Source organism: Syngnathoides biaculeatus, chromosome 5, assembly GCF_019802595.1.
Source record: "Syngnathoides biaculeatus isolate LvHL_M chromosome 5, ASM1980259v1, whole genome shotgun sequence".
Classification (NCBI taxonomy): Eukaryota; Metazoa; Chordata; class Actinopteri; order Syngnathiformes; family Syngnathidae; genus Syngnathoides; species Syngnathoides biaculeatus.
The window spans coordinates 31,749,269-31,764,177 of record NC_084644.1 but is presented as its reverse complement, the minus strand read 5'-3'; the positions used below and the strand labels follow the sequence as shown (position 1 = coordinate 31,764,177).

The 14,909-nt window shown below is 38.9% G+C and overlaps 1 protein-coding gene across 6 annotated transcripts; it reads left to right on the top strand.

Moving 5' to 3' along the window:
* Positions 1-860: 860 nt before the first annotated feature.
* znf384b (zinc finger protein 384 b) lies at positions 861-14,723 on the top strand. Of its 6 annotated transcripts, XM_061819756.1 has the most exons (12): positions 972-1,095; positions 1,734-1,804; positions 2,146-2,213; positions 2,780-3,008; positions 3,259-3,372; positions 4,871-5,001; positions 6,521-6,612; positions 7,065-7,289; positions 11,297-11,464; positions 11,542-11,620; positions 13,155-13,313; positions 13,434-14,717. In XM_061819756.1, exons 2-12 carry the CDS (start codon positions 1,747-1,749, stop codon positions 13,776-13,778), a joined length of 1,668 nt encoding a protein of 555 aa, XP_061675740.1. In that variant the 5' UTR covers positions 972-1,095; positions 1,734-1,746; the 3' UTR covers positions 13,779-14,717. The 6 variants fall into 6 exon arrangements, with proteins under 6 accessions (XP_061675739.1, XP_061675737.1, XP_061675738.1 ...); XM_061819753.1 differs by lacking the exon at positions 972-1,095 and adding an exon at positions 884-952 and having other exon boundaries at positions 13,155-14,723; XM_061819751.1 differs by having other exon boundaries at positions 971-1,095; positions 13,155-14,723.
* The last annotated feature ends 186 nt before the right edge of the window (positions 14,724-14,909 follow it).

Below are 14,909 nucleotides of genomic sequence, written 5' to 3'. Positions count from 1 at the left end.
TAATAATTATTGTAATAATCTCATGTCACAACAAGAGGACAGACAGCCAGATAGCTCGATAGATGAAAGTGCAAAAAAAGAAAAAGTGCAGTGAGTGTATTTAACTCTTAAATTCAATACATTTTACTCTAGGTTTAAAAAGCCACTGTTTGAGAGCATTAACCAAATTCTTACACACAATTATTATAATTGTTAGCAAGCACATGTTTGGATGTATACTTCTAGTGTTTATCACGGTTTAAAACAAACAACATTGTGTATGGATAGGTTTCCAATTCCGCCGTCTTGCGTGTCACAGAGGTCAGAGAACACAGGTGATAGGTGAAGTGTGAAGTTTTTTCTATCGTTAATTTATCCGATTGGTCTCAGAACTGTGGTGACGTCATTCGAATCCTATCCATACGTTGTCATATGTTCCGATGTCAAGGCAGGTTTATTCATATAGACCATTGATACACTTGACAGTCTTACATGCTGTCTGTATGAAAACAAAATGAGAAAATATATGCAGTCATTATACAGAGCACATTAAAGGACAGAAAATGAAGTCAAAATAACAACGACCATTCATCCATCAAACCAAATCCCACACTACGTATTGGATTTTCAGTTGACACGTATTTCTGGAACAAGTCTTCTGTTTTTACAACTGCAAAGGAAGGCAGCATTTACTGGTTCGAAGACGAAAAGGCAACGCCGTAAAAAAATAAAACAAAATAACAATAATAACAAAGAATACACACATAAATAATAAGTGTCTTTTCAATCCAAATATGCATATGAGATGGAAAGGCCCAAATGGAAAGGCATCTTTTAATTGGAATTTTATTCATCTTTATTACTTTTCAAGCGGCACCACTCCCGGATGTGACATCATTAAATGCGTTTCCTTTTGTCTGACGACTTCATCCGGAGGAAGTGAAGCCCCAGACGAGGCAGCCATCATCGAAGGGTGAAAAAAAATCTAAAAAAAAAAAAAAAAAAAAAAAACTGAATTTCATCGTGTTTTTTTTTTCAATCCACACAATCGGGAATTGCGCCCAAGTCGTAGCGGGAGAAGGAGGTTTGGGGTGGGGGAGAGAGTGGACGGCACGGGTAAAAAGCTGTTCTTGGTCATCTTGTTCATACGACTGCTTGCTATATTGTTGCTATATTTGCATGACTCGGCAGGCGGAAGTGTGTGTTTGTGTGTGTGTGTGCGTGTGTGTGTATGCGTGCGCGCGCTTGTGTGTGGACGCGCTTTTTTTTTTTTTTGCTTTTTTTGGTCATCCTTTTCTTTTTTTTGCTCTTTATTTGTTGCTAGCACGAATACACCCCGTGCTAGCGCTAGCTGCTAACTGTACGCTAATCAGCACACGTTGGGCCTGATTATCTAACCGCTGTATAAACGCTCCTGCATGCTTATACTCTATATTGTTGGCATTTTGGGGGGGTAATTAGTGTAACTGTTAATTCAATACACGCCTTTAAAAACTAATACGGGGCAGTATAAAATTACTCGCATTCAGAGACATTAGACCCGATGTTAATGTGCTGAACATTCAAATTTTTCGCATGCTAATGGATATAGCAATACTATATACATTTGCAATGTTTCAATGTGCGTTATTTCATAAAAGGACCTCTATGAGCTTTGAAAACCTGATGGAAACTCACATTTGCTGAAAATAATTTCTTCTGAGTAATGTCATTTTTTTCATTTTATTGATTCATGTTTTCCTACACTTCCTCAGAACTTTTGGGATAATGTCCCTTAACACTTGGACGTACAGTACTGCACACAAGTCACACTGCTGCACACTAGGTGACCAAAGATAACAATACAGTTTACTTCATTTTTTTCCCACCTTTTTTCATTTGCGGTATAATTTGACAGCTCAAGCTTTGTAAATCTTGTGATATAATTTCCTTCCCCATGGCTGCTCCATTGTCAGTTGATATATCATTAGGAGAATTTTATATAACAAATGCCCATATTAAAGATTCAATGGTGGAGTTCCACCTTGTGTCAAAGCACATACAGAGATGTACTGTAGCTCTTATTTACACATTTACACCTGTGATGTGACACTGTTAGGAAAGTTTACTTTGATCTTAACTATTGCGCGGTCGTATTTGATTTAGTTTTTGTTTTCTCAATTTCAGGAATAATGGAAGATTCTCATTTTAACTCATCCTATTTCTGGTCTCCCATCCCAACTGTGCCAGGACAGGTATGACAGGTTGACTTACTTGTTCAAAGATACCAGCCAGTGTTGTCATGATACCAAAAATTCCAACTCTAATGCTATCTCAACATAAAGCACTCAATACCAATACTGTCATGATAGCATGGTTAAAACTTAGAACATTAGTGGAATAATACTGGGAGATGACAAAATAGCTTCAAATTCTTTGTATTTTTATTATTTCAAAATAGTATTGGGATACTAATTGGGAAACAGTTAAATACAAAGCATATTGTAATTCTTTGTTTTATGATGAGCTTAACAGGAAACAGGGAGTGGCAATAAACAGCTCGAGGCAAGCACTTGGCCATTGTTTTGAAGAATGCTTATTGTCAAGATCGCCGCCACCAAGTAGTGCTTATAACTCACATTTTTGCTTTTAAAACTCAAGACAAAAAATCTTGAAAAGCCCATAAATTACATTACTCAGAAGGTGCGGTATCATTGTATTCACGATTGAAACAGTTTTGCTTCGTATGTTCATGTGGTAATTTGTACTTGATTCTCATAAGACTGGACAGAAACGTTATTGCGTGACCCCATTCCTGCAGCTGGAGAATGCAGTCTTCCTGAACAAAGTGAAAGAGCAGCAGGAAAAGAACGCATCCTTCCCTCCGTCCTCGGCCTCCCACTACCAAACGGCCTTGCTCACCATCCCGACGTCGGGGGGCAAGACAGACGGAAGCGGGCAGGCTGTCAGCTCCGCCCACCTGCACCCACCTCACAGCAACCAGAATATTACTGTGCTGCCTGTACCTTCCACTGGCATCATGACAGCAGGTGGGTCGCTCTCCTGCCACATTCTTTATCTGGGTTCTTAATGAGCACCAGCCAAAACAAAATGGGAGCTGGGATATGTCACCATTGGAACTGACAAGACACAGTCAAAAAGGCTGACATATGAACTCGTAAATGAACACACGTCATATGCATTATTATTGCTACTGATCAATGTATTATTAATTCAGAGTGCCTTCATCTCCAGTTAGCAATATTGTTTTTATTGTCTCTTTTTGTGTGGGCTGTCCAGCGGGTCTGGTCATTACAACTCCCCAGCGAACGTTAGTACCTCCCACATCCTCACAGTCCTTTGTGTCTGCGCACCCGACCACCACCATGATTGTCTCCGCCGTTCATTCTCCAGGTAAAGCGCACAGAATTGTACTAATCCCTAAATTAAAGCAAAGTTACTCTCCTCTAATTCAGTAAATCGCTGGTCCCCTCCCCACTACCTATTTTCTAATTTTAAACAGTTATACACCAGGCGAATGAGTCCAAAACAAGAGCTGTGATATACAAATAATAATGCTTAGGTTTGAGCAGAGGTATTCGTTGAACATTTTTACATTATCTAGGTAAAACAAAAGTCCCAAATCCATAATTCTCCTTTTCACTTAATTTATTTTCGGCACACAGAAGTATATGTTGTAGTAGTATAACATTTATAACTACCTGAGATAACTTTGTATAAACTGTATATTATTTATGTATCACTGAAAGGTAAGCTTTATTCAATTTTTATGTTATTTTTTTAAATATATATATATATATATATATATATATATATATAAAACCAGGTGATGCATTTGAGAAGTTTTTCATTTACAATGCCTACCTGACTGCGGACAGCAGGGCAAAACAAGGTCACACAAAAGCAATTACAAATACTGTACAATGAAATTATATAAATACATATACAACCAACTGTACATTGTGATAGCTACATATTCACCAAACAGTTATCAAACATTACGTCATAGTATATGATAGGATTAATATGTAGTATAGCATATGGTGAATAGGTTCATAGGATAAAAACAGGTGCAGCAATCATGTACAATATCCCTCACTAACCTTTTAAGTGATGAGATTGCGAGGAATAAGGTGAGTTCATTTTTCAAGTTTTGTTTCCATTGTCACTAACAGCAGACTACTACACACACTAACTAGATCTTGAGAAACCCTTTTCATTAGGGGGCAGGTGAAATCTGGTAAAATTGCAAATTTAATAAAACTTGGTTTTATTTTGCCTTGTTTTACTCAATGTGCATCCAGCCCAACCTTGCAAAAGACAATCTTTTCTCAAATGTGACCTGAATAAGTAAACATTAAAATAATACATGCAGTAACATGCCAACAGGGCTTAATTTGGATAAAGAAACTTATGAGGCTTCCACTTGCAAGAGGTTTGGAATGGGCTGAAATGCACTCCTTTGCACCGATGAAGAGCAGGAACTACCGATCCTCCACCACTGCATAAGGAGGTGTAGCTGTAAATGCATTAGCCATGGTAACAGCCCTTTAGGATTTCAGATGTAAAGTCTTCCTAAAAATGTTGGGATAAGGTGGTGTATTCAGGTTTTCTTTTGTCTTGCTCTGGATGATGCCGTCCACTATGCTGTAGCATGTGAGTAGCCAGTTGCAAATATGTAGGGGAACACTATACCGTAAAGGCTAGCTTTACACGTACCATGTTTGCAGGACATTTTGTGATATAAGTCATAGTCAAGGTCATTACAGGGGCAGTGAGAGGGAAGTTAAGGAGGCATTTGTTGTCTATTACAGTGGGAGCTTCTATTTGAGGAAATATTTGCTTTAATTCTTGTGTCTCAACCTTTCTATCTTGACACAATCTTCTATAGACAAAAAAGAGGATGGGGCGTCCCACGTGGTGGTGATGCCGACGCCGTCCAAGCGAGGCCGCAAGAAGAAGAGCATGGTCGGCGCTGGCAACGAAACGCTCATACTGACTCAGCTGAGTGCTGTCGGACAGGTGAGATACCGTTTGTCTCAAGTCCTACACTGAAAAGAAATTTATTGTGGCAATATTTTAGGGTAAAAGTACCGTAATTTCTTCAGTATGATGCGTCCTGAAGTATAATGCGCACCCCCAAAGTTTAAAATTTTTTTTATGATGACTAAAAATCAGGAAAACCCTTCTACCAATGTACAATGCGCACCACCAATTTGCTGCTATCCAGATGCTCAAAATATTGGGAATTATCTGTATTTATATTTTGTCAGGTTTGGACTTGTATTGTTTTTCAAAAAACTGTCTGTACAACAATCATTAATAATAATCATGCACATTCTGATGTAGTAGTAATGTATAACTCAGGACAGGCCACAGGACACGCTTGTCCTAGTCTGTGTAATTGTCAGAACAGAATCCCTCAACCAACTAAAATAAATGCTCAATGATGGCACATCATTTTATTAATACTGTTGATAACACATATTACAGACATAAATATTTAACACTGTTTGACTGAAACATTTTTTTGCATTAAATATTTGTGCATAAAACGTTTGTCCGTTGTACAGTTTATCCTCTACGTCACACATCCGTGGCCAAGACTTCAAAAGCAACATCTGGCTCATCTCCAATCTGAAAAATATCCATCGTAGTTACCGTTGGTGATGTGGTCCAGTTCTGGTGCCTCCTGAATTCATGAACAGTGATCCTATTTTGCTCCACTGTGCCATCCATGGCGTTTGTGGGGAATGCTAACAATCGTAAAATGCAAGCTCCCCAAGGAGGTCATGGAGTTCAGGTTGGCGGCGCACATTACTGTAATAAATTTAAATGTGTAACATAAGACATCGAATATCATATCAAAATCTATATGTATACCTTTTTTTTAACCACTCTATGTACCTGTATGCAAATATAAAATGTTGTATTTTTTATTGTTCATCCATACCTAAATATAATGCGGTCTTTTAACTTTTTGAAAATATTTTTGGAAACATTTGTGCATTATTTTTGAAAAATTACAGTACTTTTTTTCACCACTTTTTGAATCTTGCAATACATTATGGAAACTCATTTTCTTCCCTTCCAAAAACTAGAAAAGTAAAACATTTTTTCATAGTTATGACATAAATACTAGCTCATAATTATGGAGGACTAAATTTTAATTGAGATACTTATAATATGAATAAACTATATCATAGTAATATGATACTATTTAATAATTGTACTTCGATCAACCCCCAATAACAAAATTTGGATTATGTGATTGTGTTGATATTGTACGCTGTAGGAACCTGAAAGGGAGCTTTATGAAGGTGTTCCATACTTGTACACGGCAAATTGTGATAAAATAATGTGAATTGTCCTATTCCGCCCAGTAATTCTATTTTCAACTTTTTCATAGAACATTGGGCCACACTGAAATTAAAATAAAATTATAAAATTACCACACAAGTCTCTTCCGAGGATGTCAGAATATTATGACTCTTTCTACCTAACTAATATATCAAGGACAATGTCTTTTTTTTTATTACAGGTGACATCTTTGCATCATCACACCAGGGATCCATATGATATTTCTAACGAAGAGGAAGATCCCGGCCTTAAGGACAGCACTAAAACATACAGGTATGTAAATAGAATGCGCATCCTCACGTTCTTGCTTGAGTTGGCGTATCCAATTGCCCTTTCTGTAGATGCTTCAGTAGAGCTACTGTAGGCATCAGTTTGCTGCATGACAGGCCCCAATCCAGGCGACTCAACCAAAGTGCCTGAGCTGCATCGAAAACTGTGCAATTTGTGCTGCATAGTCTGCTCACCCTCGACCACACCGCATGCTCTTTTAAGATTTACAATATGGACATACCTTTCCCCCTTCTTCTGCTTTCACCGATTTCTTCCTTGACATCTTTCCCTGTCTTTCCTTTGGTCATTCCTTTATTCCTCTCTATGGTTCACCTTCTTGTCTGTTCCTTTGCTTCGTTGTCTTGCATCTCCTCTCCATGTGCGTCCACCTCCTACTTGTCCTACCCACAATCCCTACCCCCTTTCCCCCATTTCTGTGTCTCTCCCGCCTGTAGGTGCCGGATGTGCGCGGCGACCTTCTTCAGTAAGTCTGACATGCAGATCCACTCCAAGTCGCACACAGAGGCCAAACCTCACAAGTGTCCGCACTGCGCCAAGTCTTTCGCCAACTCCAGCTACCTGGCGCAGCACATCCGCATCCACAGTGGGGCCAAGCCTTACACCTGCTCCTACTGCCAGAAATCATTCAGGCAGCTCAGTCACTTACAGCAGCACACACGGTACTGCAGACACCCCTCTCATTCTACCCACCCATGTACCCCTCCCTTCTTGAAAGCACCCTACAGAAGACCCAATTTGCTCCTAAATGTACAGTGATATGAATATTGGACATATCACTATTCCATTTTAATGTAAGATAGCATGGCATAGCCTGTCCAATCATGAGATCCCACTTTACAGGAAGGAAAAATCACTTCCTATGCAACATATAGTGGATATTTAAAAAAAAAAAACAAAACTCTACACATCCCTTTACAAGTAAAAATCTAAATCAAAAACTGAGGTAATGTGGTTGCACAAATGTGCACTCCCTCATTTACAGTATTTCCCTTATTTGGGTAGTGGCGGTATTCAGAATTAAGTAAATAACATTCAAATTCTTGTGAAATGGTTGTCAGCACACACCCGCCTCCATGTCTGGTGTCTACGGTTTACCCCAAAGGTCAGAGACATTTCTGTAGTCACATTTCACGGCACAAGTCAAAGTTTTAATGTGAATGGTTAATTCTGATTACAGCCACATCCCTCGTTATCAGGGCGGGGTACAAACTTGTTCAACCACATTACCTCTTATTATTTTCACTTCCCCTGCAAATTGGTTATACAAAAAATGTAACTCCCATTATTTCAATAATCTAGTTGCGCTTATTTTATAAGTGATGTCATTGTCAACACTTTTCTCCTTTTTCATTTATGTGCTCATTTCTTTGTCACTGCCCGACTACCCCTCCTTTCTGTCTGTGCTTTCCTCTGCAAATTGGTTTCACCTTCTAAACCATTAATCTATAGTTGAATAATGTTTTATCATTAATACTTTTTGTCTGTGTGGAATAGCTGTGTGCTGCTCTGCTCTGCTTTAGTGCTGCTCATTCATCCAACTGGCACCAGAAATCGTTTGGATGCAGTCTATGTGTTTGCACAAGCCCATTCATGCATGCACATTCTTTACATGTGCTTTGTGAAGCTGTGTACACACATGGGCATCATGTGCACACACAACCCCTTTCCTCTCCTCGATGTGGGTCACGAGTGACAGTTGTGGCAAAGCATTTTGGCAGTGACTACAAATTTCAGTTTGATTAACTTTGCTGCTTCAGTGTTTGTATTTCTCATTGCTTCAATATTGTTATCATTAACAGACTGAATTTGTGCATTTCTGCAAATAGTGGTTTATTTCCTCAATTGCAGTAGGGGAGAGCAGTCTGTGATTTGGGGAAGGTAGGTGTGTTTGTGCATAGTTTTGGAAAAATATTAAACAATATTTCCGGTGGTATTGTAAATTATGTCAAGTAAAACTGGAGTTTTAAACAAAAGTAAGTATAACAAATAAGTTGCAGAGCTCCCTGGAACACAACTTTGTGGCGCAACCTCGTCACAGCTCACAGGAATTCTAATCGTTATGAAAGCAGAAAATCGGCACTTTACATACGATTGATCATCTTAAATACCGTCTTCTTCCTCTACTCTCATGGTAGCTGTGTTAATTTTTCATGGATTGGTGGAAAAGCACTATATGAAGCTCTTCAACTCACTTCCAAATAGCTCCAAGATGGTGCCAAAGCAATACTTAAAAATTGTTTTGCAGTAATTAACAGTAGATAAATTCCAAAAAGAAATCAGCAACTAGGTAATTCTGCGACTAACAAAGTCGTCCTACGGAACACTTTTACCATGTGATAAGACATCACATTCTAATTCATACAGTTATGTGTTTCTGCGTTGTGTAGCAACGAGAGTTATACTGGGCGGAGCGGTGAGCTCTTTGTCTGCGTGTGAACAATAGTGTCTATAAACAGAGATAATGAGACTTGCTAGTTGAGGGAGGTGTATATTTGTCAAGAACTTAACCGGTGACTTATTTATGTATGCCCCCTCCTCCCCCAAGCAGAACCCTGAGAGTACCCGATTTCATTCGAGCTTGGAAGCAAACCAGTGTCTGTCCTGGTTAGCACTTGGATGGGAGACCACTCATCAATGCCAGGACAGTAGGCCTTTGAGTAGCTCCCGTTTATTTAAAAAAAAAAAAAAAATGATTACAGAAACCGTTATTGCAGCCTTTGTGTGCCTCTCGGTACTGAGAGCTTCTAACAAACTAATTTGAGCGTGGCATCTATTAGATGGATGGCCACTATTTTTAGGAAATGTAATATTTTCCCTCCCCAACCTTTTGGAGAATGAAATAGACTTTTTGCTCAATTTTTTTCATCAATTATTTAAAAAGTGCCTTTTGATTTGTTTTGGAATACAACCATGATGTAAAAATATGATTTAAAAATGTTGAGGCAGCAAAGTTGGTAACAAAATAGTGACTGATAACCACGACCCTCATTTTATTTGTGGATTGAATTTTGTTTCCAGAAACTATTTGTACTATTTTTGTGTGTGCACAACTTCATACATCCTAACTCAGTGTTGTTTTTATGGTTAATATGGTCATTCTTGGATGCACTTGGCTTTGAATTCCATCTGTTCTGTTGTCTACGTTGCAAAGATGCTATTGATGTGAAGATTTTAACAGATTTTTGGAACAACCCAAGTACTCCATAATTGCGAAAGAAAGTAGAGCAAATAAGATCCAAAATTAATTTGGGTGTAATAATGTGAAATGACACAGGGAAAAGGTATTGAATACACCAACTGGTCTTTATTTAATACTTTGCTCTAAAGGCTTTGTTTACGATGACAGGTACAAGACACCTCCTTTATGGAGAAACGGCTTGCATGCATTGCTCTTGTATGATTTTTGGAACCTTCCTCCACATAAGCAATCATCAAATCTTGAAGGTTCCGTGGGCTTCTTGTAGCTTTTTTTTTCTTTCAAATCAATTGAGAGTTTCCTTGGCAGTATATTTTCGATAATTATTTTGCTGAAATGTCCACCCTTGTTTCATTTTCAACGTCCTTGTAGATGGCAGCAATAACTTGATTATCCAAATGTTCAGCAAATTTTAAATGAGCTTTGACGTGTTTTTTCTCCCCCAACAATGGTCTTTTCTCCGTGAGTGTGCATACAAGCCATAGCCGTGGAATGGATTGCTCACTCTTTTCCTTGCGACAACGGTGCCTGATAATTCCAGGACCTCTTGGAGCTCCCCATAGGTGGCCCTTGGCTCTTGGACAACATTTCAGATTCTTCTTTTCACTCTGTTAAATCTTCCAAGGAGCACCAGATTATCAAGGCAAATTTATGGTGGTGTGATTGGTTTTCCAATTACATATTATGCCCCCAACTGTGCTCACTGGATCACCCAGAAGCTCAGATATGCTCCTTTAACCAATGTCATTGTTGTGTTTTTCAATAATTAGTTTGCGATGGTCTTGAGATAGCTTTCTGCTCTAATCCATCATAGCTAAGCCTTTTTGCACCTCCCTTCATGTTTAGAATACTTTTCCCCTGTGTCTTTTCACATTTTACATACAATTAATTTCTGATCTGATTTCTTCTACTTTCTTTGTAGGTATGGATTAGTTGCGTTGTTCCTGACGTGAAATTTTCACGTCTGTAGTATCTTCGGAAGTACTGTAGAACTAGTGAGAAAAAGATGACGTATTGAATACTTTTTTAGCTGCTGTAGTTATTAAAGAAGATACCGATACTACCGTTCAAAGGTTTGTGGTCAGAACTGTTTTGTGTTGACTATTTTTCATTGATTTAATGTTAATTTTTTTTTTTAAAAAAAGTGCTTTTCTCTCACAAATAAGCAAAAACATTTGAACTTTTTTTTTTATACAACTTTTTTCATAGAAATCATGGAATTTTCTGGGTGACCCCAAACTATTGAATTGTGGTGTATAAATGGTCATTATACAATTGAAATACCTTACTTGATGGACACTTTGGCACAGTGATGTGTTTTGTAATATATTTCAACCTGCAACCTGCCATGCTTCATGATTGAGCAATGTCTTGAGTTAACATGTCTGACATTTGTCAATCATGCACTGTATTCTCTAAAAATAGTTTTTGTGTAATTCCCCACCCCCCACCCCCCCAACTCCCCATCAGTAACCACACGGAATCAAAGCCTCACAAGTGCCCACATTGCACCAAGTCGTTCGCCAACTCCAGCTACCTGGCACAGCACATCCGCATACACACGGGCGTGAAACCTTATACCTGCTCTTACTGCCAGAAGTCATTCAGGCAGCTCAGTCACCTTCAGCAGCACAACAGGTAAAACACAAGTTTGTGGGTCTCAGTCATTGCCTTCGTGCGCTCGCTTAATAATTGCATTTGTTTTTTTAAATCAGGATTCATACTGGAGATCGGCCGTACAAGTGTGCACACCCTGGATGTGAGAAATCCTTCACCCAACTCTCCAATTTACAGGTGGGCAGAATGTTCTCTCCCAAACTTTGTACAGTACTGCCAAGCCCCAACATTATACACAGCCTAATGAGATCAATACAAGAACTGTATCAAAAACCCTGCCTTTATTGCTAAATTGATAATGCTCACATGAATTACATTAATAATGAAGTATTCATATAACAAACGTGTTCCCCTAGCTATTTCCAATTCGCTATTCACAAATTCACCCTTTTTTTTCTTTTGAACTTGGCATTCTTTTTTTTTTTTTTGCTGAAAACCTCAATTGTTTACTATTTTTGTGCTCAGACTAATGACGTCTCATATAAAACTACAATTACACCTTGACTGCGCTCATCAAACTATATAAACTGTTGCTCGGGCATTTTTCCTCCCCTCCCTTTATTGACTTGCTGAAAGTGAACAGTTGTTCAAAAAAGAAGCTTCAATATGTTTATTCCCACAAGTTGAAGTTTAGTGTTAAATAATACATAAAACAAAGAGAATCGCATTGTGTATGTAAAATGACAAGTGTCAGCTGTCAACTCATCTGGACTGTTGGTCAGCTAACTAGCCACCCCGCACCTACCTTGTAAAGTCTGGTAAGCCGGTACACTCCTCCTCCCACAAGTCACCTACAGCTTTTCTTTTTACACAGATTATCAATGCTGCCACATTTTTTGCAGGAATAAAACCATAAATTGTTTCCCCATATAACATCACATATGATTGTCTCAAAATTACGTTGTGCGTGTTAGTGTGTGTACGCGTGCCTATAACTGCAAGCTGTGTGATGGCGGGACATTTTCATTTCAGTCATTACAAACACAATTATGCACAAATGTTTCACAGTCACAAAATAGCAGAGCTGTCTATATCTATACACCGTACACATATGAAGATCCTGTATTTCCAAAGCTAAAAACACCTGACTCCTCAAAAGAGGATCAAATAGGTCAACAAACTCATCAAAATGAAGTCCAATATTTGCAGTAGTAATTACTATGTAATGGGTAATGGGATTATGGTTTTAAATGGGTTAATTGCTTTGTTTTGCTTGTTTAATAATTTGGAAAAATATAGCTTGAATAATCAGAATACATTTACAGTATGTGGTGGAGGTACAGTGATGCACTCATTTTCAATTCTACATTAATCACATGGATGTGACAATGCTCAAAGTTACCGGTAAGCGATTTTCCCAGAGGAAAAGCGTTAAGAGACCTCACGATAAGGACTGGCTCCTCTGAGTTGAACAAATGATGAAGAAAAGTAACACTTTCTTTTTTGGGTTGGGTTAAGTCACGTATTTTGTCTTCTACTTCTTGTTGTGTTATTTTACACTTCTACAGTACATATCTTCCAAATAGATCTTGAGTCACTGTCAAAAAAAAACTTTATGCCAAATCATCTTTGGTCGCAGCAGTGCTCTACGAGTGCAAAAATTAGTGTTGAGCCCTGACTTGTCAATTGAGTGTAACCCCAGCCTTAGATATGTTCTAAAACATCTCACTGTTCTTAACCTTTTTTCCACCCCCAACTCCTCCCAATCAAGTCCCATCGCCGTCAGCACAACAAAGACAAACCTTACAAGTGCTCCAACTGCAACAAAGGCTACGTAGACGCCGCAAGCCTGGAGGTGCACATGTCCAAACACACGGTCAGGCATGCCCGGATCTACTCGTGCGGTCTCTGTAACCGCACGTACACCTCAGTAAGACCAATATGCATTTGTGAAGAGAATTCCCAGTGGCCTCACTGGCGCCACACGCCTGCCAGCCACTTTACACCGTATAGTCATGTGTCCACTGTCTCCCCTCTACCCCCACCCCAGGAGACCTATCTCTTGAAACACATGGAGAAACACGGCCAAGAGCAGTTGAACGCGACCGATGCTGTAGCGGCGCAGCAGAGCCAAAGCCAGCCTGCCCGGGCTCAAACTGGAGCTCGAAACCAGGCGGAGGGCTCGGAAGGTGGAGGGAGCCGGGCCGGACACAGCCAAAGCGGCTACGCCCAGTCAGATGCCATGTCCTGTCCCTTTGACCTGCACCAGTACAAGACTGTGTCCGCTGGCGACATCCAGTACAAACCCGTGGGCGTGTCGGACATTTCCTCCCACAAGGACCTCTGTCTAACTGTGTCGTCTTCCAGCATCCAAGTGGAGCACCTCAACTCGTAGAGATGAAGGGCTGGAAAAAAAACCCACATAGGACATAAAAGCAATACTAACATAAAATGAGAACTTTTGGAACTGTGCCTGGAAATGTTTTGTTTTTGGCCAAGCTTTTCATTTTGCTGGAGTGTCCTAACAGAGGGAAATGTGTGTGAAAGTGCTGCAATGGAAAAAAAAAAATTACAGTCCATCACAGTGATGGTTTTTTAAGAAAGGAAATATTGTGCCTGTCTTGATTGTTGTTTTATCATGTTCTGCTCTTCTGTGCAAATGCAGCCTGCAGGTCATAACCATGTTATGCTATGGAGAGAATGCGTAATGACATTTTACATCAGTGTTATTACCATTTACTATGTGGAACACTTCTCAAAGGGACATAGAGGTTATTTCCTTTTCAGGAAAATAAAAAAAAAATCTCTATGTAGATACATCTTATATTACCAGCTGATAAAAGTGTGACGTGTGTGTGTATGTGTATATATATATATATATATATATATATATATATATATATATATATAAAATGTACTGTACACCTAAATGCAGGCTCTCATGTTGTATTACCATCATTCTGCTTTTTGTGTTCGTCTAGTGTGTCTTGCTATTATGTACTTTCAGACTCGTGTATGTAATACTCCTTTATGGACACACTTGCACAGCTGACCTTTCTTTTTTTTTTTTTTTTTTGATAATGAACAATAAAAAATGTTTGGAATCTTTATCCCTGGGGTGTCCATGCACATTCAGTTGCATAATATACAAAAAAAATCTTTTACATAAGGTCTGAAATGTACTTTAACTGCTTCCTAAAATATTGTAAATAAAAAAAAATCTAAAAGTTCAGTCATTAATGTGTCTGACTTTTGGGGTACTGAATAAAAAAAACATTTGGAGCCTTTTAACAACGGTTTGTATATGCATGTTGGACACAGTTGCATATGGTAAAATTCTTGTATGAAATCTTTTATTCCTAAAATATTGTCAATTTAAATAAATGCTTAATTATTGAACAAAATAATATTGTCTCTTTGATATCCATCCATCCATTTTATTAGCTGCCTATCGTCACAAGGGTCGCGACAGTGCTGGTGCCTAGCCCAGCTATCATGGGGGGGGGGGGGGGGGGTGGTACACCCT